The sequence below is a fragment of the Grammomys surdaster genome, unplaced genomic scaffold (assembly GCF_004785775.1).
Source record: "Grammomys surdaster isolate TR1022 unplaced genomic scaffold, NIH_TR_1.0 66, whole genome shotgun sequence".
Taxonomy (NCBI): Eukaryota; Metazoa; Chordata; class Mammalia; order Rodentia; family Muridae; genus Grammomys; species Grammomys surdaster.
In genome coordinates this window covers 20,300,786-20,322,869 of record NW_021604568.1, presented here as the reverse complement: position 1 = coordinate 20,322,869, position 22,084 = coordinate 20,300,786, and the positions used below count along the sequence as shown (strand labels likewise).

At 42.1% G+C, this 22,084-nt stretch overlaps 1 protein-coding gene and 1 non-coding gene across 3 annotated transcripts in view; one reads left to right on the top strand and one right to left on the bottom strand.

The window, feature by feature from the left end:
* The window catches only part of Grk5 (G protein-coupled receptor kinase 5), a 175,584-nt gene that overhangs the window by 56,209 nt on the left and 97,291 nt on the right, over window positions 1-22,084 (bottom strand). For both annotated transcript variants that reach the window (XM_028773140.1, XM_028773147.1), the window contains exon 3: window positions 1,938-2,050. In XM_028773140.1, coding sequence (XP_028628973.1) covers window positions 1,938-2,050 — 113 coding nt within the window. The remainder of the gene's footprint in view (window positions 1-1,937; window positions 2,051-22,084) is intronic.
* Window positions 20,985-21,113, top strand: LOC114628680. Its single transcript, XR_003712510.1, has one exon. It is a non-coding gene; the product is annotated as a small nucleolar RNA SNORA44 (small nucleolar RNA).

The window sequence follows — 22,084 nt, the reverse complement described above, 5'->3', positions numbered from 1 at the left end:
AGATTTGAAAAACACTATTACCTGTTAGGAATGATGGTTTATCTGGTGAAAGTGAGTACCTCTAGAGCCACACTGTGGTTCCCAAGTGCCACTTTCCAAGCAAAGGAACCAGGTTCCTGGGTGTAGTACAAGAACCCAGAACACTGTCACTGCAGACAGCAAGTTGCTGCTAGTGAGTTCTGGGTTCCATAAGTACTCAGAGGCCTAACAGAGGGGGTTTCCACTGGCTATTTCTTTCTCTAGGAAGAAATAAGGACAAGAACTTCAGTACATTGGGAACCATACAACACATTTAAAGCCATGAGTTCAGAATTCTCATACATTGCCATGTGATGTGAGGGAGCCAATTTGGGGCTCTTGATTTGATGTGTTTTGGGATAAATGTATGTGTATGTATATGCATGTGGAAGCCAGAAGTCAACTTCAGGTGTTGTTTCTCAGGAGTTGTCCAGTTTTGTTTTTGAGACAGTCTTTTATTGAATCTAGAACTCACTAAATAGGCTAGGCTAACTGGCTAATGAGCCCCAGGGACCCATCCATCTCTGCCTCTCCAGGGTTTTATTTTGTTTTAAAGATCCCTTACTTTTTAGAGATACATACTAAAAATTTCAAAAATGAAACAATTCTGATAGCTGATATTTGCTATAAGCCACAACTGAGGGGAAAGTGAAAATCTAGACTAAAGACTGCTTGAAGTGAGGTAAAAAGCACATGGGGGCTCAAGACATTATTATGCTGACTTTTACTTTGTTAACAGTCTGAACCTTTCTATAATAGTAAGTTATAGAAAACACCAGGCCCCACTCTCAGAGGTCCAAACTCATTAGTTTGGGTTTTGGTTAGGTCACTGGCAGTTTTTTTAAGTTCCTAGGTGATTTTAATCCTCAGTCATGGTTGAGAACTAGCTTGATCTTTTGATCTTTTGAGATGTCAAGGCCTATGTCAGGACCATGATTGAGGCAGAGGCCACTGATGAAAGGGCTCAAGGGGTCAAGGAGCTGAGCATATGGTCCCTGAACGTGAGGGAATAGTGAGGAAAAGGGAAGGGTTGGGGACACTGCAAAGACTTTAACTCCAGTAACTGGGAAGCAGGGAACATTCTTGGGGGCTGGGATTTTGGAGACCTGGAAAAAGCAGCTGCATATGTTGAGTATATTGACCTGATGGTGGAACTTTAGTGGAAATGTCTACTCCACTATGCTTTGCTTATTGGGTTTAGAGACCACATGGAAACTCTGACATAAAAGTGGGGAAGCACTCTAGACAGAGATAGAGGTCATATGAGTCTCTAAGAAACAATAGTATCTTGATTCTACCTTTGAGAGGATCCCACTCCCTTCACAGGGCTTCTCTGTTGCTCTCCCTGCCCCCTAGAGCCCTTCTTAATCTCTCCTTCTTAACCTCCATCCCCAGGTAGAAATCTAAATGGTGGCTGACCAGGCCATGAGCCTAAGGGGCCATGACTATCCTGATCAAAGGCTAAGGGACTCCTGAGTGTTTTTAATAATCTTCCTAAAAACTCATGCATTTGTTAAACAATGAGAGACAATACAGCTGAAGAAAGTCCTGGGAACACAAGACATTGTCACCTGACTGTCTTGAAATATCCAATGGGAACTCACTGAATAGGAGTAAACAAGAAGCTCAAAAGCAAAAGGTTTGTGTTCCATAGGGAAATAGACAGTAAACCAGTAAAACAAGATTACTTGCTGTGTATTTTACCTGAAGCATTTCAGCTGGAGGAAGAGCAACACCATTCAAGAGCTATCTCAACATTACAAACCTTCCCAGTTTCTCAAGGAATGAGTTTAGATTCTTCACATTTCCAAATCATCAGGCCTATCTTTATTTCCTCCTGACCAAAACAAAACAACAACAAAAAAAAAACAACACTTGCCAAACACAGAAGACCCAAGGGACACTTGACAGGGACTTACCACTAAGTCTAGGAACTGAATGTAGCACTCCAGCCCAGGCCTGGTTTCACAGAACTGTCGAAAAAGCAGTCTCCCAATTGGTTGCTTGTCACATAGACTATAGTAATCTCTGTCTGGAGACAAGACAAGAAAAATGTGGTTAATTGGGTCCAGAATTCTGGGTAGATGGAGCAAGATAACGGGGAACTGGAGTCATTATCTTGTAGGGTCTGCAGACAGAGAGAGAAAAGCTGAGAACACAGAATGGTTCCAGGCCACATCTGGCTCTGTTTTGCAGTACTATGATTTCTATATGGACACACAAGTGGCTCTGGGGATTATGGCTCCACTTCCTATCTGGCCAAACAAGAAACAGAGTCTGATTATGCTGACTGGGTAAAGGTTTCAGGCTCATGGCCTAAGCCAAGCCAACCAGTACGTTCTCTTGTCCTGGAGGCTAGTGCCTACAGAACTGGTGTCCTTGACCTTGTGTGAAAAGATGCTATGAGAAGGAGGCTGAACCAAGACATCCTGAGAAAATAGCAGAGTTGGTCCCTTGTAATATCCAGATACCTAGATCAAATCATGTCTGTAGCCCAAACCACATCTGAAAAACTGATTTAAGGGAACACATTCCTACTGTTTAGGGCAATTTCAAAAAAATCCTAAATTACTTATAATTCAAACCATTCTACTGGATACAGTTTTGCACTGGTTCTTCTTCTTGTTGTTGTTTATTGCTTTATTTTTCTCTCATTTTTACCCAGTTGGAACAAAGCCCAATAGGCACACTGTACCCTCTCTTCAACTCTCTTTGTTTTCCCTCCTATGAAAAACAAAATGCATGTTTGTGGCTGGGACCAGGACTCTTTCCCTGTAATGATACTACAGTATCTTTGGGCTTTCACTGGTCAGAGAATGCTTGAGGCATTGATTGAGACATGCTGTCCCAGATTCTCCCCAACACTGGGCATTTTGGCCTTCCAATCTGCAGATGCCCCTCAAACTGACAGAGCTTGGAATCAACTTGGTGGAAGAGAAGAACTTAGTCCTTAGCAGTTAGGGAGCAGGGACAACTATCCACTAGCGGGGGTGGGGGTGCTATTATTAGTCTGGATGTGAATCCTTTTAATCTATTTCATCTTTTCTTCTAGGGAAAATCCTCTCCCAAAACCTCTGAACAAATCCTCATCAAACCTTCTGGTTCTGGGATGCTGGTACCTCCCAAATTCTGAAGATGGTTTGTGATGCAGCCTTAGCAAATCAGAGTTGCCTGTCTTCTAGCCACATGACAGGTTCAAAAATGGGCAAATACAGCCAGGGCAGTGGTGCTGTATGTTTTTAATCACAGCATTCAGGAGGCAGAGGTGGGTATCTGTGAGTTGGAGGCCAGGCTGGTCTACAGAAAGAGTTCTAGGGGAGCCAGGGCTACACAGAGAAACCCTTTCTCGTAAAACCAAAAGAGAATGGGTAAATGACTCAGCCCCATCTAATCATAACCTTCATTCTCCCCAACATAATGATAACATTAAACATAAGCACTTGACTCAATAATAGCCAAATTGGAGGCCTGTTTCCTCCATAAGTTCAAAGAGTGGTTCATTCCCCAGACCTAGCCACTACAGTTAGGGCATGTGACCCTAGCCCTGGAGTAGCTTCTGAAACATCCTGAAAAGAGGTCTGCTTATTTCCAGAGTGCTGAGGACTTAGGACTGATGAGATTTTTTTTCTTCAGGTAGGTAGAGCTGGGGCCTAAAGCCTGGGCATTAATATCTGACATTAACTACAAAAGTATACGTACATTGCTCTTTTCATGAGCAAATGACTCAAAAGCAGAAGCTATTTTGGTAGGAACTCATGGGTTATAAATATATATAGAAGTCACTCACAAATGTGGCTTTCTGTAAAGCAGATACTTTAATCAACATGAATGGGCCCCATGCCAAGTCATCTTCTATGTGGCCCCTCCCTAGCAGCTTGCTTCAGTCCAGACCAGCACTGAACTCTTGCCTTAACTCTATCCTTCAATGTAGGCACAGGCTCCACATTTCTAGGCACAGATGGTTCACACATAGCCACTCCATCAAGCATTTGGTCTCATTGTGTACCAGATTCTGAGGAGGCAGAGAAGGGTGGAAGGAGCAACATGGGTGCATGTGGATGAGCACACACGATCCAAGTGATAGTTATGAAATGGCATGCTAGAGGAGAGTGGTTGTCAGCCACAAAAGGAATCATAGCCACTGTGGTTTATGGTAGGTCAGTAGTCTGTACCTGTTAGCACAAGGCTTAGTACACAGCCCAGTGCTCACTGACTCCTACTCAGCATGCCTCCACCTCCCATACACACACCCTGGTGAAGGAAAACAAACCTTTGTACCTTTCCCCAGTCAAGGAGCTTTCCCTATAAAACTCTGGAAACGGAGCAAATTACCATGTATCAAGCTTCAGTGTTACTCAATTATGGGGAAGGGCACAATACCTCTTATTTGATTTGAGCAAGGTAACCCTGTTTCCAAAAGCAATTATGAGATTTCATCTACCATATTGTGACTGCCAAAGAGTTCATCTGACAGTATTTCTTCCTCTACATATGGTGTTTCTTGTCAGTATGGAAACAAGGCTTATATAAACACAGGCATAGTAAATACCATGTGATTCTGACACAAGTTGTCAGGAACATGCTCCCAAAACACACACACACACACACACACACACACACACACACACACACACACACACACTTGCTTCCACTGCTTCTCCAAACCATATAAGAGATCGAAAACAAGAAAGCAACTTACTAGCTGGCCAGTAAAGGTCAAAAGAACCAGGAATTGTCTTTCCAGGTTTTGTTCTCATCCTCCAATAAAGATCTTCTATTCTTATCCACAAAAGCAAGTGGAATTCAGATTCCTGTAGGAATGGATGAGGCCATAGTAGGAAGAATATGGACATGGGAATGGTTAAGGTGACAGGAGGAAGTGCAAAGCAAAGTCCTTAATGTGGCAAGACTAATATGAAGGGAAGATAGTCCCTACAACGTCTAACGATAACAAAGTTAAAGATGTGAGGAGGAACTGTGCAGGGTGGCCTGGGGGTAGACCCTCTTTGATCTTGCAGCAGTGCTGATTGTGCTACTCACAATCAGGTTTTCAGTGTTTCCTGGAAGTGTCAAGAGGGCAGAAGGCAATCTGTGAAGCTGTATATACTAGGAACATGCACACTACATACACAACACACACACACACACACACACACACACACACACACCCTTATAAAACCTGAATCCTTGCTTTGGATCCTGACTATGACTGGCATGTCTCTCCCAAGCATTCTGACTTTGTTGTTTTGTTTCCTTTATTCACCCATCAAACTCTCTTCTAAGGCTTCTTGCTTCTTGGTACTAGAAGGCTCTTTTAATTCTAAAGATCACTTCTTGAATTCAGGACAGAGTATGTAACCACTACAGGATGTCACAGAGTAGACATGAAGCTCAAGAAGAAGGAAGACCAACATGTGAATGCTTTGGTTCTTCTTAGAAGGGAGAACAAAATACTTGTGAGAGCAAATATGGATACAAAGTATGGAGCAGAGACTGAACGAAAGGCCATCCAGAGACTGCCCCACCTGGGGATCCATCCCATACACAGTCACCAAGTGAAGACACTACTGCAGATGCCAAGAAGTGCATGCTGACAGGAGACTGATTTAGCTGTCTCCTGAGAGGTTCTGCCAAAGCCTGACAAATGAAGAGGCAGATTCTTGCAGTAAACCATTGGACTAAGCAAGGGGTCCCCAATGGAGGAGTTAAAGGACTGAAGCAGCCGAAGGAGTTTGCAACACTATAGGAAGAACAACAATATCAACCAACCAGACCCCCCAGAGCTCCCAGGGACTAAACCACCAACCAAAGAGTATACATGGAGGGACCCATGGCTCCAGCTGCATATGTAGCAGAGGACGACCTTGTCGGGCATCAATGGGAGAAGAGGCCCTTGGTCCTGTGAAGGCTCCATGCCCCAGCATAGGGAATGTGAGGGTGGGGAGGTGGGAGTGGGTGGGGGAACACCTTCATAGAAGCATGGGGACAGGGGATGGGGTTTCGGGTGGGGGGAGGAACTGGGTAAGAGGATAACATTTGAAATGTAAATAAAGAAAATATCCAATTTTAAAAAAAGGTACAAGGTGCCTGAGGATAGAGGCCAAGGCAAGAAGGAATGAACATCAGCAAGTTGTGTTAAGTGGGAGGATGAATTTACCTGCTAATAATTATAAGTGTCTCAATACCTATATTCAAACACATAGTACAGCAAGCCTCTTCTTTCTCTATCTTCCCAGGTCAGGCTGATATTTGGTAAGATGTCAGCCAACTAAAGGCATAACAATACCAAAGACAATGTTCTCAGATCTTTGTCTTAGCAATACTTGGTGCTTGATCTGGGCCTCTCACAATCCAGACACCACAGAGAGAAGGTACTGGCTAGAAGCAGTCTCACCTGTCACTCCATGTAATCATGGGCTTGAGTTTCTAGGCCTTTCCTCAGTTCCTCAACTTCAAAATAAAGGTATCAGAATGATCAGCTGCTGAGTCCCTTCATAGACTGGAACCCTCCTTGACTGCCAGTATTGTCCACTTCTGGTGGCAATGCCTGGTCTGGTGTATTCCTCCCTGAATCTAAGGCAAAGGTTGGTAAAATTTTGTGAAGACTGTAGTAAATATTTTAGCTTTTGAAGTCTGTATGATTTGGGTCATAGTTACTCAACAATGGAGTTGTAATGAAAAGTTCCCCTGGCACTGGATGGTCTATGAGAATTTTGTATCTCATAAAACTTTATTTATAAAGCAGGTAGAGAGCTACCATTTGATCACATGCTAATCTCTGTTTTTGCCCCCATCCCCTTTACAACATAATGTGATGCTGACCTGATTCCTCTGTCACCTGAACATATGACCAATAGTAAAGGAAAGCAGACTTGAGTCAGAAAAGTCAAATCTATTCCAGGTAGAACCCAATCACTTTCCAGAGTCTAGTGACCCCTGGACATTTAACAATATACACAAGAAAAACCATGAGATGCCACATTCTGCAATCAAATACCACTTAACACTCAAGCCAAGCAAATAGACATCAAGAACAAACACAGCATGAATAAACCCAAGCAGCATTATGTGGGTCCAAGATCTGGAAGCAAAAGCTACATGCACAGTTGATCCCAAAAGTCTAAAACTCAAAAAGGCAAATCCACAGTCACCAAAATCAGAACAATAGTGGGAAATCAGAGAATTCATGACAGAGGCACATGAAGGAAGTCAAGTATGATGAAAATGCTCTATGTCATGAATCTGGCGACTGCACGGCTGTACATGTTCATAAAAATTCATTTAATTATACATTTGAAATTGATGACTGCACTGCAGGCAAGCAGCAACATTTCAATAAAGATAACAAAAAGATGGTTCTCTGATATCTCTCTTTCTCTCTCTTTGTCTGGAAGACAGTGGCTGGGGGAAGCAGCAGAGAATTAACTAACAATTAATTATTAGAGTTCCTTTCTCTATTGCCCAGGAGCCTCACCTCTCAGATGAGAGAGAGGCCTGAAGCAATTAAATCTTTGTGAATCAAGAAGAGAAAGAAAAGAAAGTCATGCTCTCAGAAGAAAAAAAAACCTTTTACACAGGCAATATGCACAAAACCACATACATTTATATATATATGTACACAGACATGTCGGGCCCAACCACCTGTCTCATCAAGACCACAAATATTCATGCATTCTTACATACACATCTATACTTACAAATGCATGTGCATATATTTACACACACACACACACACATATATCCACCACCACACACACACATACACACACACACACACACATACACACTACACACACATATGTGTGTGTGTGTGTACATGTGTGTTTGTGGTGGATGGAGCAAAAGCCCCCACAAGTAGGTTTCACTGTACAAGCATCAGCGAAGAAAGAACTTACACATTTTGGACAAAAAACTTTTATTCTTAAAGAAAGAAAAAAAACTACTTTTTTGTTGAGTATTAAAAAAAGAAAAGCCGTATCCTTGTTAGTAAAAAGAAACTTGATGTTAAGAAAAAAACCTGTCTCATGGTAAGAAGAAGCCTGCTTTCTCTCTCTCTCTCTCTCTCTCTCTCTCTCTCTCTCTCTCTCTCTCTCTCTCTCTCTCTCCTCTACTCTGTTCCTATTCTGATCTCTTCTGCTTCTGCTCTTATTGTCATTGTTTCTAGCTCTTGTACTTTTTCAGGATATATGATCACATGGTATTCCAAGCATCTTTTTTCAAAAGTTCACAGCAAGTTCAGACATAAATTCAAATCATAAATTAAACAAGAAGTTGCAATAGAAATGTTTACATATCCTCCCATTAATAATAATTATCTAACTAAATATTCATTATCTGCCACTAGCTCCACAGGTTCATTAAGAGTTTGAAACAATAATTCTTATGTCTAAGTTAGCACAGTTTTGTCAAGAGGCAAATCATCTTAGTGTCTCATTAGTATTGAAGTTTTGTATAAATTTAGTCAATATTTTATCTTTTGTCCTTGCACATAGAATAAATGGTTCATTCCCAGTTGTCAACCTTCAGTTATCAGATAATAGCTTCACATTCAGCCTAAATGGAATGTTTTCCCTGATCAAAACTCTGTTTTAACCCTGCTTTTTTCCTTAGTGCAGTTAACACTTGACATATGTAGGTTTACAGAGCCCTAATTGCAGCCTTCATATTTAGGGGGTTCAAAATTACTTGTATAAGCCTGACTGCATAGGGGTTGATGCCAAAAGTATCCCCTCTCTGGGAAAAAGACATTGGGATGAGTATGACTCTCATGTCTCACTGGACAACAACAGGGGGACCAGAGCCATTAGAAGGTCCCCTTCAATTACTGGAGGTCAGGTCTCTATCCCCGCCTTCGCAAGATTAGAATCACCACAGCCCTTCTATACTTAGAGGAGATGTCGGGGCAGCCCTGCTTATACACTGAAGGCCTAAAATCAGCCATAGGCCTAAAATCAGCCATAGGCCTGTCATACATGTTTGCTAACACCAAGTCTTGGGTCTCTGTGGAAAAACATTGAAACAGATGGCTATAAGCTATTGTAAACAGGCATCTTTTGTGGAAATTTACCAGCCTGAGTAGTCATAGACCTTGTAAATAGGTAGCCTTGGCAGATAATACCAACTTAGATAAGGACAAGTGAATCATAGACAGAGTCTTAGCAAACCTTCATCCAGCCGATACCCTGTTCTGAAAGATATCTGTATTATCCCTGAACACCCACACTCCAGTGTCATCCCCTTCCCCACATCCTGCCTTTTTGTGTTTATAAACCCTGTGTGAATGAGTAAAAACTACAATTTGAAAAAAAATTACTTACATACATTTAGAAATTTATATTTATCACTATTAGGAATTAAGGAATCTATTGATTTCAATCGATGAAGAAGAAGGCAGGGCAGAGGCCACAGGAGAAAAAAATGCAGCTACCATCAGCACTTCCTTAGCTGCCAGTGCACTTGGGAAGAATTTCTCACCACAGGATAGTGTGTTGGGAGGGGAGTGTGAGTTCCTTTGTGTGGTGGTGATTGTTTAAACAATGGAGGGGGCAGAGCAAAAAGAAGAGGCAAAGGAATAAAAAACAAATTTCCCCACTTTAAAAAAGAAAGAAAGAAATCATCTACTTGTCTATATAGCATTACTACAAGACAGTACAACTTTGTTGATCTACAGAAAAATCTGCCCCAAAGGGTGGGCTAGTGCCCAGAAATTTTTATATTAATTTAATAATGACAGGAAAGGCATATCAGTTGCAAGAATCAATCTTGAGATGAGAATTCTGAAAGCCTTGAATTGCAAAATTATCTATTGTAGAGCATGCAATATGATGTGTCATCTCCAGAATGACATGTATATGCCTTTAGCCTGTCCTAGATGGCTCCTGACATAAGCTTGCTTCTTCAGTATAAAATGAGAAATCCTAACCGTGGCCTCACTTGAGGGCAATGTTGCTCCAAGCAGGGACATGTCTGCATCCTCCAGGAACCAGAGTTCCCCAGGCTCCTTCAGACAAACTGGATCTAAACTTTCCACCTGGGATCCAGATTTCTGTTTGAACATACTGCCCCAGTTTGGAACAGTTCCCTTCTCCTAAGAGGAGGAACATTCTTAAATTTCTAGCCCATCATGGATGGACATATAAACTCACACCACTAGCAAACCTGATAATACCTGATGCCTAGAATTCATGGAATGTGAGGTATTCCCTGAGCATGCACCTGGATCCACACCACATGAACTGACTGTGAGGATCAAAGTATGTCTATAGTTACCAAGATCAGAAGCAACAAAATTACTGTTAAGAAAGGAACTATTTGGTCTTTTACAGAAATCTTTTTTTTTGTTTGGTTTGGTTTTTTTGTTTGTTGCTTGTTTGTTGAGACAGGGTTTCTCTATGTAGCCCTGGCTGTCCTGGACCTTATTCTGTAGATCAGGCTGGCCTCCAACTCAGAGATCCACCTGCTTCTGCCTCTTGAGTGCTGGGATAAAAGGTCTTCACCATCGTATTAGGGCATCTTCTCCTGAAATCTAAAAGGCTTGGCAATACATGTACCCAGAGCTGCTGGTACCTAGCTTGTGGTTTATAAAAGGAAAAATAACAACAAAGAATGAAGGTGCACCCACATCAAGTTGAACAGTGTCCCAGATAACAACCAAGGTCTAGATTCAGCCATATCCAAAGCCATGGGTTCCTTTTTTGTTTGTTTGTTTGTTTTTTCTTACATGAACCAACAGATTCCCTTTTACCCTTAAGCTCATTTATTTTAAGTTTCAGTTTATTACAACAAAAATGAGCTGACTAATAAGCCTTTCAGCCCTGAACAGTATTTGGATGATTCAAAATGAAAGCCTATGTACAAAAAAAAATCTGTTACAGCAAGGTCCTGTGCTCACAATTAAGCACTGCTTCCCCTTCCACTACAAAGCTGGATCTGCACAGAGATTCTAGAAAGTATGTTTCCACTGCTGATTAGTGCACCAGCTCAGAAATATCTAAGCACTCTACCCTTCTTGTATCCCAGATGCAGGCAGAGCTTTATGACTGGGTGAGAACTCCTACAGAGCTAGTGATATATTGAGATCTGAGTCCTATCTGTATCCTTTGGTTCAGGGTATGGATATCCTCAGATGCGTGTGGATTTTCCCTGTCTATATCATGGCTGTCTTTCACAGAAGGTGGTTACAATTGATAGTAGTGTGTAGAGACCACAGTGCCTGAGACTTCCCTTCTATATAACAGGATTACACAACTACCCAATGCTGACAGTCAGCAAGTGGCCCTGTGTATTAAGTTTGTCTTGGACAAATCCATTTCCAGAGGCTCAGCTGCCCCATGAACTGCTGACACTAACACAAAGGAGTATTCCACCTAGTCCCAGCATATGGTCTATCCTGTGTGAATAGCACCCAGGATGACAGAAGATAGAAAGGAAGGCTTTTACTGCTTTGAAGTCTCAGAAAGGTAAGTAAATGGAACCAATGAAAAGAGGCATGACACTCTGACAACATGAAAGCAGGCTCTCAAGCTGAGTTGCTTTTCTGTCCTTGGGCCATTGGATTCAAGCTCTGGGAGGGCTTGGCTCTATTACCAGCTTTCCCTTGCATGGAGACCCTCGCTCTGAATGAAGCCACATGTCTCTCAATAGCTCATGCCTGTGGTTAAGATCTTAATTCCTTTAAGACTCAGAAACAGGAATGATATTGATAGTGAAGATAAATAAATGTTGTCATTGTTTTCATTCTTTTCCAGTTACATGAAATGAAAACATACTTTCTTAATTAAGACTCTGTGGTATGTGGGCACTTAGTGGGCAACTAGATCACCCAGCAGAAGGCCAGAACACAGACACAGAGGACACCAGAGTTCCCCTCTGATATCCACAAGACCTGAGTTCAACACTGGCCACCCAATACCCACCCCACCGCCTGGAGCTTTTGGAGTCTTGGCAGCAATCCTTCTATAGCAAACATGGAACATCCACGGGGATGTGTAGAGAGGGGTGACCATGACTGAAACCTGCTTAGGACTGTTTTCATTGTTGCCCCAGGCATTCCTTGAACTTGGGCCACGGAAAATGTATGTTCCATTTCAGGAATAAGAGCAAGAATGAAATGTGGCTTCCTGAGGAAATGGAAATGCTAACACCGGAGCCCTCTGAAATGAAACCACATGTTATAGTAAACTGGGGGTGGAGATGGGGAGGCCTCCAAAAAGGTTTCCTGCTGCCATCTCTCCACCAGATAGATACCCATGTTATTGTACTTTTTAAAACTCTATTTCCCTGAAGCACCAGGTTATTGGTAAGGAGGTAAGTTCTTCATGGTCCCTAAGACAATATAGGAAACCCATAATCCAGTGGAGACTGGATTAAAATCTGAAAGCCTCCATTCTGCCACATTACAGATCTGATACAATAAATAGAAAAAGTGATTTGAAATCAACTTTCTCTCAAAAATTCCTGACAAAGCTGGAAAAAGCAGTCTGGCTTTTGTGCTGAGGAAAAATAGTCTGTTATGTTAGAGAGGAGTGATAGCATCCTGAGTAAGGGCAGTTCCTCACAGTCTGCCCCTTGAAAGGAGCAGGAAAGAGGAAACATTTGGTATTTAGTTAGCAACAGCTGAGCTGGTTCTGATTACTTCAAGAATGATGTTTTATATGAATAAAAATGACACATGGCACATTACACAAACACACCCTCACCAAATGCCATCTTCCTGTGCCTCTTTCCCCCTCATTCTGGTCTCTAGTTTTACCAGTGCCCTGTGCTTGCCACATATCTTGGGAATATCATAAATAGAAAGCCCAGGTTTTACACAGTTGGTGGCACTTGGAGAAGTCACATGTCAAAGCCAATTTTTTTTTTTTTTTGGAGCCCAGGTTGCCAGTAGGAGGGAAGGAAGAGTGCCTGCCTGTAGCTTTGAAGAAAGAAGATCTGGGTACCAGAATTTGCAGGGGCAGGGTGCTTTTATGTGACTCTCAAAGTGTATCAGAAAGGTACCTGAAGTCTAGGAAGAGGCTGAGGCTGAAATTGACAAAGTGTGGAGATATGGTATTCATACTCAGGCCCCTTTACAGTACCATAACCTCAGTTAGGCAATGACCTCCTCCTCATTCTTAAAGAACAAAAAAGCATCGAACTTAGATATCTTCTCACATTGGGAATGGAATAAAGAACTGGTAAATTAAGAGGTAGGGTGAGGGAGATAAGGAGGAACAGTTAAGGGAGACAGGCCCAGAATCCTAGGAAGAGCTGGAGACAGAGTCAAGATCTGAGTTCTAGGTTTGACTCTTACTTGCTGATTCCAAAAGGAGAAGTTGGAAGCACTGGACTTGGACTGCTCTCCTCTACCCCAAAGCATCTCAGTGACTGAAAAACCTCACTTCTGCACACTACTCAGAGGACGTGATACCCTGCAGCAGAAAAGTCACATGGAATATCAGTGCTGGTTCTTTTTAATGCTGGGAGCAAGTAGGAAACATAAAGGCAAATCCTATGCTTGCTTCTATTTTAATAAACTTTCACAAATTTTGAATTTCACAAATGTTGAAATTTTCACAGATGAAGAAAAACAACACTTCTAAAGGGCTAGCTGAAAAAAAATCAATGAAGAGCCTGGAAAGCAAAGATCTGTGACTGCCAGCCATCCAGTTTTGTGCAGGGGGTAAAAACCGGGTAGTACTCAGAACTCTGTTTTCACAAGCTGAGACAGAACTTCTCAGTGACTTGAGACCAGGCCTGCCACAGAGCAACCAAGCACAGTCTGGCTTAGGGTAAATGATGCTCTTTTCCCTGGGGCTCTGCTGCAACCATCCTAGAGATGCCATCCACTTACATGGGCACTCTTTCACTTGGTTGTTTGTTTGTTTGTTTGTTTTCTCTCAGACCTGTACAGTTTTAGGAGTGTCAATACCTAGTCCACTCCCAGACAGACTGACTGTATCAACACTGAAACAGAATGAACGTTTTGTGGAAGTTTACCGGGTGGTTCCAACACTACATTTCCTATAAGGTCTGACTCACTAGCCGGGCGGTGGTGGCGCACGCCTTTAATCCCAGCACTTGGGAGGCAGAGACAGGCAGATTTCTGAGTTCGAGGCCAGCCTGGTCTACAGAGTGAGTTCCAGGACAGCCAGGGCTACACAGAGAAACTCTGTCTCGAAAAACCAACAACAACAACAACAACAACAACAACAAAAGGTCTGACTCACTACTGTGCACCTACAACAGCACTTGGCCTAAGCAGCAGAATGGGTATGTGCACAAAAAGAATGAGCTATGGAGCAGCAAACTAATGGAAGCAACAATCCTACTTCCAAATCTCAGACCATTCCCTGGACATCCCTCCATGGTCAATATGCTGGAAATGAGGGTCACCCAAAAGCACTAGGTAATAGTTAATTGTTACTAATATGCCTCCCATTCAACAGCAACAAAAGAAGACCAAGTGGCCTGCTAGATTCTTGGTACCAGTCAGAGCTACAGTACCCCCAACCCTGACCAGGTGTCCCTGCTTCTCCCTGGGACACTGGCCAGGGTATAATAAGGCTAACAGCTATGCAGCCAAATGAATGCCTTGGAAGGTAATAAATAATAGTCTCCCAAAAGTCCTGATGTCTCTGGGTTAGCAGTTACTCAGTCCTCAAGATGATTTCCTTCAACATGATTCCCGATGGAAAACTCAGTCTTAGCCTGTGTATTCATGACAGGCATTTTATCAATTGGTGCCTAAGACTCTCAACCTGGTGCAAAGAGGCCAGTCTTAGCATGAAACTCAGACTGTCCCTCAGTTCTCATTATTGGTATGCAGAGAAAAAAAAATATAGGAAGACTTTCTTCTATTTCGTCCTCCAAGCCACCATGGGTTTGGCCTGTTGGAATACAACCCAGATCTTTGATGTAGTTTGGTAAATATCAAAGTAAATACCAGGATCTAGTACAGGGGAGAAGAGATCTAGACTTAGATATTGCTTAGAGTTGTCATCTGTTGATGTTGGGACTGTGTGTGCATGAGCATGTGCATGTGTATATATAATGTATGTGTGTGAGAGTACACACACATGTGAATGAGCATATATGTGAAAGCCAGAGGCCAACACTGGGTTTCTTCCTCAATTATTGTCCACTGTATACTCTAATACATTCTCACTGAACCTGAGCTCACCAACTCACCTAGAGTGGCTGGCCAGAAAGTTCCAGGGATCCGCCTAGCTCTGCCTCCTTAGTGTCTCCTTGGTGTCAGGAATAGAGACATGTACTACTGCATCTAGCCTTCTGCATAGATGCTGGAGATCTAAATTCAGATCCTCATGCTTGTGGAGCAAGCACTGTATTGATGAAACCACCTCTCCAGTCTCTGATGTCAGAATTTAGATAAAGGTTTTTCTAAATTAGATTTTATCAGAGCTATTTTTGGGAAAAAGAAAGGTCTAGGTCAGACAGTGGCCTTCCTACTTTGCTATCAGGTATACAAAATAGTAATAATAGTAACTGAAGCAATAATTGGTAACAAAAACAGAGCTACTTTGTGGTATGTTAAATGTCATCCTAGATACCACACACCTGTCTCATGTAGCCTTCATAACTGTCTAAGGGAAGGTATTGTCTAAGGGTTTCCGTTGCTGTAAAGAGACACCATGACCAAGGTAACTCATAAAAAACAACATCTAATTGGGGCTGGCTTACTGGTTCTGAGGTTCAGTTCATTATCATCATGGTAGCGCCCAGGCAGGCATGGTACTGGAGGATCCAAGAGTTCTACATCTTGATCAGAAGGCAGCTAAGAAAAGACTGGCTCTTCCAGGCAGCTAGGAGAAGGGTCTCAAAGCTCACCCTCACAGTGACACACTTTCTCTAACAAGGCCACACCTACTTCAAGAAGGCTACACCTCCTAATAGTGCCACTCCCTGGGCTAAGCATAGTCAAACTACCACAGGTACTATAACAACTCTGTATTTCAGATGCTTGAAAATAAAGCCCTAATCAGAGTCAGCATAAGGTCAAGGAGCAAGCAAGAGGCAATGTTAGGGTTTGACCACAGTTTCTGCTGACTACAGATCTAGTCTCCATTTCTTAGCTTCTTGAAATCCACACTAACAATAGTCAAAGATCTAAAAAGTAGGTGACATTATGTCAATGCCACCAGGTATTCTCCACGGGGAATAAGAGGTACCCAAGAGTGATAGTTAATATGTCCAATTGACAATATTCTAGAATCATCTAGGGGACAAAGCTCTGAGTATACCTGTAAGGGAGTATCTGGATTAGGTTAGGCCTTGGCAAGTCTGTGTGGAACTGTCTACATTGAGATGGGAAGACCTATTCACTGTAGGCAGCACTATTCTATGGGTTGGGGTCCAGTACTGAATTAAAAGGAGAAAGTGAGCTGAGTAGGAGCATTTGTTTCTCCACTTCCTTTTTGAAGATGAGATGTAAGCAGCTGCCTCAAGCTCTTGCAGCCATGCCTTCCCTATCATCATGCCTTTGTCAGGGTATTACTATCATAGCAACAGGAAAAGTAACTAAGACACTAAGTAATACAGATATCTGTTGGTCCATTTAGGTCTAGGCTGCCTCTGCCCTGAGTCCAGAGCATCCATCATCCAGAAGATGAGGTTTGGAAAAACATGACTTCCCAGGACTAGCTGTCAAATAGACACCTTCATGCATTTGCCAGGCCAACTAAGAGAATTATTTGGGATGCCCCCTCCAGCCTTGTTTCAGAAAGTGGGACCTGACTTCACCTCCTTGAATCTTCAGCTCTGCAGCATGTACCACACAGAGGATTGTGTAACTTACATTTTGTCTCATGCCTTTGGCTACTGTTCTAAGAAGCAGCTTTGCCTCCTCAGTTAAGCTATAGGTCCTATCTGTCTTACTATCTCTCACCTGTAGTGTTTGGGACAGTCTACATTCTTATGAAATCACCAATAAATTATACAAATAATAAGAATGATTAAAGTAGTAGCAGCCCTGAGAACTTGTCCAAACAAATCTGGTGTTCCTTCAAGGAAGGAGTCTCCAAGTCCCAAGTGTCCCAAAGGAGTCTTTAAGTCAACAGGACAGTAATATAAACAGGGGTAGTCTGCCTCAGAGCCAGCAGAGGACTAGAATGCTTCACTTCTCAAACATCCATGCACCTAGCACAGATCCAGACACAGCCATAAGAAATTACTCTTGCTGATCTAGTAAATGAACAGATTAGGACCTAATAATACAGGGCCAGACACTCATATGGCTTGAGACAGGAGATTTCTAAGCATTCAAGACCAACCTGGGTTATATAGTGAGTTTCAGGTACAGTGGGAGCTAAAGTTCTAGCTGAGTTGGTACTTGTCTAATACAAACAAGGCCCTGGGTTTGATTCACAATAACATATGTACAGGCATGATGATACATACCTGTTATTCTAGCACTTGAGGAATAGAAATGGAAAATCAGAAGTTAAAGGTCATCTTTGGCTACATGCCTAGGCTTTTGAGGCCAGTCTGAGCTACATAAAAGCCAATGCAACAGTAGCTAGTGAATGGCTGCATTCGAATATTGTAATTCCAAATTTCTCCCTATGCTATGTTCATCCAAGCTATGTTCAGCCTTATAAGAAACAAAGTCCCTTCCATGTCAGCAACAGATGAGTAAGGGCAAGTCCTTTATTACAATTTCAAGATCCTAGGCTGTCAACATGATTCAGAGTATAAAGACATCTGTCATCAATTCTAACAACCTGAATCTGAGTTCCAGGATCCATGTAGAACTTACTACTGCACAGGGCCCTCTAGTCTCACATTTGCAGAATGACATATGCAAATCCCAACCCATAAATAAAATGTAATTTTAAATTTTGAAAAAAAATCAAAGAGGCTAGAGAGATCACTCAGCACTTAAGGGTACTTGTTGTTCTTGCATAGAACATAGGTTTGGTTCTCAGCACACAAATGGAGGATTACAACCACTCCAGTTCCAGGGGATCCAGCTGCTTCTTTAGGGACCAGACATATACACAGTGCACTGTATGCATAAAAGCAAAAATCTCATAATATAAAAATAAAGAAATCTTTATTTTATAAAATAGGATTTTTTTTTCTTTTATGTATATGCTAGAAATTGAACCTTTGTCCTCTGGAAGAGCAGCCAGAGCTCTTAACAGCTGAGCCATCTCCCCAGCACACCAAATAAATAAATCTTTCTTTAAAATTCCAAAATCCTCACTAAAGGACTCCACCCAAGTCTGGTTCAATGACCCCAATGGAGGCCATTCTAGCCTCCTCCCTCAGACCTGACACTTTGAACACCACAAGGCAGAGCTGCTCTGCCAGCCTAGACGCCTGTGATGGATTCCATACAGGTGTCTCTTCAAGGGCCTTCTCTGCATGAAGCCAAATAGACACTTTAATCATCAGGACAAAGAAAACAAACTGCCTCATGAATTTTCATTTTTATCTCAGTAAAAGAGCACAATCAATTTGTCAGCATGCAGTACCACTTCTTGCCAAATACCACTTATTTTCAGCTATACAAACACTGAATAGACACAGGCAGAGCCCTGAACACATGCTTCTCTTTGCCTCTTCCTGTTTTAAGAGTTCCCACATATCTTATAACTGTCTAGACCCCACCAGTTTCCTCAGAGCTGGCATGCTGCTCCCTGGTTCTGTTCCTTTCTTCCCTTTGACAGCCTTGAAACAAATACTTACCTAATGGGAAACCTAAAAGAATCCCTCCCAGGTGACTTAACATGAGGGATACCTGGGAAAAAGAAAAAAAGTAACTAGGCTGATTAAAACCACAATTGTGGTGAATCCTTATTTCTAACTGGTCTTGAAGTGTACCCCACTATGGCTGTTTGTCACTGAAAAGTTCCATACGGAACTGTCCGTGTTTCTTGTTTTTTCCTTCTAAGCAATTAACTGGAAAAGGGATTTGCTCAGGAAAACATAACAAGGGTAAATTCAGAGCTCTTCAAAATCACTTTGTCACATTGGAAAGCTCCCCAAGCAAGCCCTCAAAGGATGGGTTCTGAAAGGCTAGGCTGTACCTATGCTTTGTACTGAGCAAGGATCCACTAGGGTAGGTGACTGGTGCTCACCAGGACAGCATAGCCTTAGTCACTGCCTCTAGGAGAGAAAATGTTCTAAGTACCTACTTCCTCCCAAAAGCAGCACCTCAATGTCCAACATCAAAGCACAATTTACATACAATGTTCAAAATTAGGGTTAGGGCAGAAGAACCATCAGGTCATTCGGACTTTGGCTCAATTCAAGAGTTTCAGACCTCCACCTCAGAAGGAATTTTTCTGGATGCACTTCATGTTGGTTGTTGATTGCCTCAGTTTCAATCCCATCATATAGGCATCCTCAGTTGTTCAGTTTGTTTGGCTGAGGGTGACTTCCCCCATCCCTTTGTGTATATGTGTGCACAGATGTGTATGCATATTTATATGTGTGACTGCATGCATCTGGAGAGCAGAAGTCAACTTTAGGTATTCTTCAGGACTTGTCCCCTTTGTTTTGGTTTCTAAATTTTTATACACTATTTATTGGGTTGAGGGGGGTAACTACATACTGGCGCAGGGTGTATGTGCATGTAGATCAGAGATCAACTTGTTGAAAACAGTTTTTTTTTTTTTTTTGAGACAGCATCTTTCATGGGGACCAGAGTCTTGCCAGCAAGCCCCAGAGATCCACTTGTCTCTATGTCTCTAGTTCTAGGATTACAAGTGCGTACCATTACATCCAACTTGTTACAGGGTTTCTCAGAATCAAACTCAGGTCTTCATGACTGGTCTCTTTAAAACCAATTCACTTTTCACCCTACATGGTATTAGACATTAGTGATTTTAGTAGAAACAACTACCATCCTTGACCAAAGCGCTCTAAGCTTTTCCTTGATGCTGACCCGTTGGGAATGAGATAGTAGAGAGCCAGGAGCAGGAAACCACTAGTAGATCATCTAGATTCATATGTAGGCCCTTTCCTTTTCTCCACCTCCCACAGTGCAGAATGAAGACAAAGTGGGGTCATCTTGGACCATATCAATGAAGACAACATCCTACAGGCTGTTAACTAAATGATAAATAAATAGAGGCTAAAAACTTAATCATCAAAGATAAGAGTTTCCATAAAAACCCTAGACCTCACAGTACATTGCTCCTTAAGAGAGAAATAATTTCGAAATCATTGAAGTTAGTTTATCAGTTTTAGTGGATGTGGAGGGGAAGTGTCTTTGTTACAGCAACTGAACCTACATTGTCACACTGTGTACTAAATGTATGACTACCACAAAGATTTATTTTCTGGATCCTAAATGGGTCTCATAAGTATTCAGCACACTGTCTGGCACATGGCAGATCCTCTGTCCATACTATTTATCTATTATAAGCACTAGACATTCTTGCCATACTTCTTTTATCTATCACCTTCACTTACTGCCTGAGAGAGATACAGAACAATTGCCCATAATGGGTTAACTGAAACAGAGGGTTCACCTGCTTATATCCGCTAAATCTAAACAATTTCAGATGTTGCTTTGTCAGGCAATGAAAACCCCAGGTGTTGCTTGAAATGCAGTGCACCCACTGACTTCTTTCAACTTGACCTCTAATAGTGCATCAAGGTCTCATTCCTCTCATGGTGCAAATAAAAGACTGAGGAATTAAGGTCCTCAAATATCAAGCTGGGCAGTGGTGGCACACGCCTTTAATCCCAGCACTTGGGAGGCAGAGACAGGTGGATTTCTGAGTTCGAGGCCAGCCTGGTCTACAGAGTGAGTTACAGGACAGCCAGAACTACACAGAGAAACCCTGTCTCAAAAAACCAAAAAAAGGTCCTCAAATATCGAAAAGCACATATTCACCTCAAGAGGGTAGAGACAGGAGGATCACTGCACTGCCAAGTTCTAGGTCACCCTGGTATATATACAATTTCTAGGTTAGCAGGGTTTCATAATAAGTTTCATAACAAATAAATAAAAGCAGCATATTTCCAAGGATATAGCTGGTTGTGGCTATGGCATCTCCAACTGCATGCCAGAATAATTGAAGAGACTGTAACAGCAGAGGTCAACACAGTGCCCACAGCTACCACTTGCTTTTCCTATATGTGTAGGGACTAGGGCTTCCACCAAAGTATTTGTCCCTGAGAACATGCAGAACTTTCATTCTGTAAGTTATATCCAAGATCCTTTGAAGAGTCTGAGGAACCAGACTAACTCTGCTCATTAAACAAAGAGCTATAGAACCAGTGAATGAACCACCATCTATGGTTTAGTCTACAGTTGGAAAGACAAGAGAAGAAACAGAACTGCCGGGCAGTGGTGGCGCACGCCTTTAATCCCAGCACTTGGGAGGCAGAGGCAGGCGGATTTCTGAGTTCGAGGCCAGCCTGGTCTACAGAGTGAGTTCCAGGACAGCCAGGGCTATACAGAGAAACCCTGTCTTGAAAAACCAAAAAAAAAAAGAGAGAAGAAACAGAATGGGCAGCAAGAGAACAGCTCTGAAAGCAGAAATTTTGGATAATGCTTTATAACTTATATACATGTAACTGGATCAATAAAAAACTTTTTAGAGAAAAAGAAATAAAGGGCAATCAAAGAAAAGAAGGATTTATCTGGGCTCACAGATTAAGAAGAGATGCAGTCCATCATGGTATAAAAGATGTAGCTGATCACATTTCATCTACAGTTAGAAAGCATAGAATGCTAGTGCTCAACTCTCTACTTACTATCACTAAGACCCTAGTGTATGGCTTCGTTTTGACAAGTTCATAGCAGGTCTTCTATCCTCAGTTAAAACTCTCTAGAAATATCCTCACAGACATATGCAGAGTTGTGTCTCCTAGAGGATTCTAAATGCAGTTAATAGTGAAAAATAATCATCACTAGAGCCAACTGTGGTGCTACCCAATGTTCATTTACTTCCTACTTCCTATTCTGAGGCCTCTCCTCTGGTTGTGATGCTGGTCCATCACTAAATAAACTCAAACAAATCAGTAGCCTTCCTCTACTAGAAAGATAAACAGGCTGAGAAAGAAATTAGGGAAATGACACCCTTCACAATAGTCACAAATAATATAA